Genomic DNA, 3,279 nt, shown 5'->3' on the forward strand with positions numbered 1-3,279 from the left:
GATGGGTAGGAAGGTGAAGGGATGGATGGATGAGTGGGTGGAGGGATGGAGGGATAGATGGATAAGTGTGGGTAGATGCGTAGGAAGGTGAAGGGATTGATGGGTAAGTGTGTGGGTAGATGGGTAAGAAGGTTTAGATGACTACTTGGATGAATGAAACAATGAAATTGATATGAAAATGGATGGAAGGATGGGTGGACAGGTGAGCGGGGGAAGGGATAGAGAGTGGATTAAGGGTAGCTGTTTACTTGGTTAGGTGAATGGGTGGGTTGATGAAGATATGTGGACAGAAGGGTAGTGGGGATTGGATGGATAGAAGATGGATGAGTGGGGAGAGAAGTGAGGAAGAGAGGGAAGGATGACGGGATGATAATAAATGAATGGGTGCTTTATGGTTAGATGAATGGGCAGATGATGGGGGAGGTAGGGAGGGAAGGATGAGTGAGTGAGTGTTCAGATGGATAAGTAGGATACATGGACAACTGGATAGGTGGATGAACTGATAATGAATAGATATGTGAGTAGGGGATAAATAAATGGAGAGATGGATTTATTGAGGGAAGGGAAGGTGGAAGGAGAGATGGATGGATGATAAATGGAGAGAAGGGTGAATAATGGATAAATGGATGGGTATCCAGGTGAATGTGCAGAATTCAGGGATGTATGGGGAATAAATTAGAGGGTGTATGGATGGATAGATGTGGGGATAGATGATTGATGTGTGGGTGAGGGCTGGATAATTGAGGTGTGGCTAGATGAGTGGATAAAAGGAGGAAAGAAGATGCTTGGCCAATAATACAAGTGGGAAAGAACAAGGCTCAGAGTTACAGGTAACTGATTGTGGGGGTGGGGCACCTTAGCCGCCTTATTACTGTGTCCCTGCTCCCCCAGGGAAGTAGTTGAGGAGGAGAAGAAGAAGAAGAAAGATGATGATGATCTGGGCATTCCCCCAGAAATTTGGGAGCTCCTGAAAGGGGCCAAGAAGAGCGAGTACGAGAAGATCGCCTTCCAGTATGGCATCACTGATCTCCGGGGCATGCTGAAGCGCCTCAAGAAGGCCAAGGTGGAGGTCAAGAAGAGTGCAGGTCAGCATTGACCTGAGGGAGATGGGATTGTCCTGGAGCCCCCCGACACTGGGGACATCTGTACCCCGGATCCAGGACAAGTGGTGGGCCTCACTCTCAAAGGTCTCTAAGTCCACAGGAGGCCTCCAGACTTGACCTGGGAGAGACCAAGGTCTGGAAGGAAGACCTGGCTCCTCTGGAGATGATCAGGGCAAAAAGAAACTCTTTTCTGTAGTAGGAGGAACAGCGGGCTGCATTCTGCCTGGCTCCCAGCCACCTGGCTAGCTTATGTCCCGAAATAATTACACGGAAACTGTATTCTTTTTTTGTTTTGTTTTGTTTTTGTTTTTCAAGACAGGGTTTCTCTGTGGTTTTGGAGCCTGTCCTGGAACTAGCTCTGTAGACCAGGCTGGCCTCGAACTCACAGAGATCCGCCTGCCTCTGCCTCCCAAGCTCCCTCCCGAGTGCTGGGATTAAAGGCGTGCGCCACCACCGCCCGGCTGAAACTGTATTCTTTTAAATACTGCTTGGCCCATTAGTTTTAGCCTCTTACTGGCTAACTCTCACATCTTGCTTTAACTCATTTCTAATAATCTGTGTACCACCACGAGGTGGTAGCTTACCGGTAAGATCCTAACCTGTGTCTGCCTCGGAGAGGAGAATCATGGCGACTGACTGACTTGGCTTCTTTCTCCCAGCATTCTGTTCTGTTTACTCCGCCTACCTAATTTTCTGTCCTATTAAAGGGCCAAAGCAGTTTCTTTATTTAACCTATGAAATCAACACAAAACAGAAGACTTCCACATCACTTTTCTCTACTCCCTGGTCTTCTGTCTTTGACACTGGTCATCTCTGTATCCCCTGGTCCTCCCTCTACCCTGTGGTCATCCCTCCATCCCTAGCCTTTACTAAGAAGTTGGACCCAGCCTACCAGGTAGACAGAGGCAACAAGATCAAGCTGGTGGTGGAGATCAGTGATCCAGACCTTCCTCTCAAGTGGTTCAAGAATGGCCAGGAGATCAAGCCAAGCCTCAAGTATGATCAGGGGAACTGCTGCACGGGCGGTCTGCCGTGAATGCCCAGAAGTAAGCGTGGGTTCCCACCTTCCCTGTTGGCTCTCACACCAGGTATGTGTTTGAGAATGTGGGGAAGAAACGAATTCTCACCATCAACAAGTGCACGCTGGCAGACGATGCTGCGTACGAGGTGGCAGTCAAGGATGAGAAGTGCTTCACCGAACTCTTTGTCAAAGGTGGGGCTGGCTCCACCTGAGTCTGGGGACGGAGGGAGGGGATCGAGTGGGTCCTGAGACTGCTGGCTTCCTCTCTCTCACTCCATAGAGCCTCCAATCCTGATCGTCACCCCACTGGAAGACCAGCAGGTGTTTGTGGGTGACCGAGTGGAAATGTCGGTAGAGGTGTCTGAAGAGGGTGCACAGGTCATGTGGTGAGCATAGCTGCCTTCAGGTTCTTCACCTCAGCCCTGGTCTCTAGCAGACCCAAAACTTCCTAGGAGGTTCTGATCTTTGTTCAGGGGGCACCTGAGACCTCAGTTAATGTCTTCAAATCCCCCTTTACTCATAACCTCATTATTCTAGAACTGACCTCTGTTCATCCATTATCTCCAGGATCTTTTCCTGATCCCTCCTGCTATACTGAATATTAATTAATCTATCAGCTAGTTATTTGTCCTTGGATCCATCCATGTGTCTGTTATCCACTTGTCCATCACCCTCTCGTCCATCAATCATCCCTCTACACAAACACTCATCTTCTCTCATCCACCCACCATCATTCTGTCTACCATACCTCTATCCATGCATTTTATCCATGTATCCTTCTATAATCCATTCACCATCATCCTTCCACCCAATCATTACCAGCCCTTCATTCCATTCCACCTATCCACCCATCATCTCTCCACCCACCCACCCACTCATCCACCCACCCACTCATACATCCACCCACCCACCTACCCATCATCCCTCCATCCACCCATCCATCCATCCATCCATCCATCCATCATTCCTCCACCCACCCACCTATCCATCCATCCATCCATCCACCCATCATCCCTCCACCCACCCATCCATCATCCACCCACCCATCCATCATCCACCCATCCACCCACCCACCCATCCACCCATCCATCTATCCATCCACCCATCCATCCATCATTCCTCCACCCACCCACCTACCCACCCATCCATCCATCC

General features: G+C 49.6%; 1 protein-coding gene across 2 annotated transcripts in view; it reads left to right on the forward strand.

Annotated features, from left to right (window-relative positions):
- Window positions 1–3,279, forward strand: part of Mybpc2 (myosin binding protein C, fast type) — a 28,889-nt gene that overhangs the window by 8,692 nt on the left and 16,918 nt on the right. For both annotated transcript variants that reach the window (XM_005366867.3, XM_026789165.1), the window contains exons 8-11: window positions 892–1,085; window positions 1,967–2,099; window positions 2,192–2,316; window positions 2,405–2,510. In XM_005366867.3, coding sequence (XP_005366924.1) covers window positions 892–1,085; window positions 1,967–2,099; window positions 2,192–2,316; window positions 2,405–2,510 — 558 coding nt within the window. The remainder of the gene's footprint in view (window positions 1–891; window positions 1,086–1,966; window positions 2,100–2,191; window positions 2,317–2,404; window positions 2,511–3,279) is intronic.

The sequence above is a fragment of the Microtus ochrogaster genome, unplaced genomic scaffold, assembly GCF_000317375.1.
Source record: "Microtus ochrogaster isolate Prairie Vole_2 unplaced genomic scaffold, MicOch1.0 UNK14, whole genome shotgun sequence".
In the NCBI taxonomy this organism is placed as follows: domain Eukaryota; kingdom Metazoa; phylum Chordata; class Mammalia; order Rodentia; family Cricetidae; genus Microtus; species Microtus ochrogaster.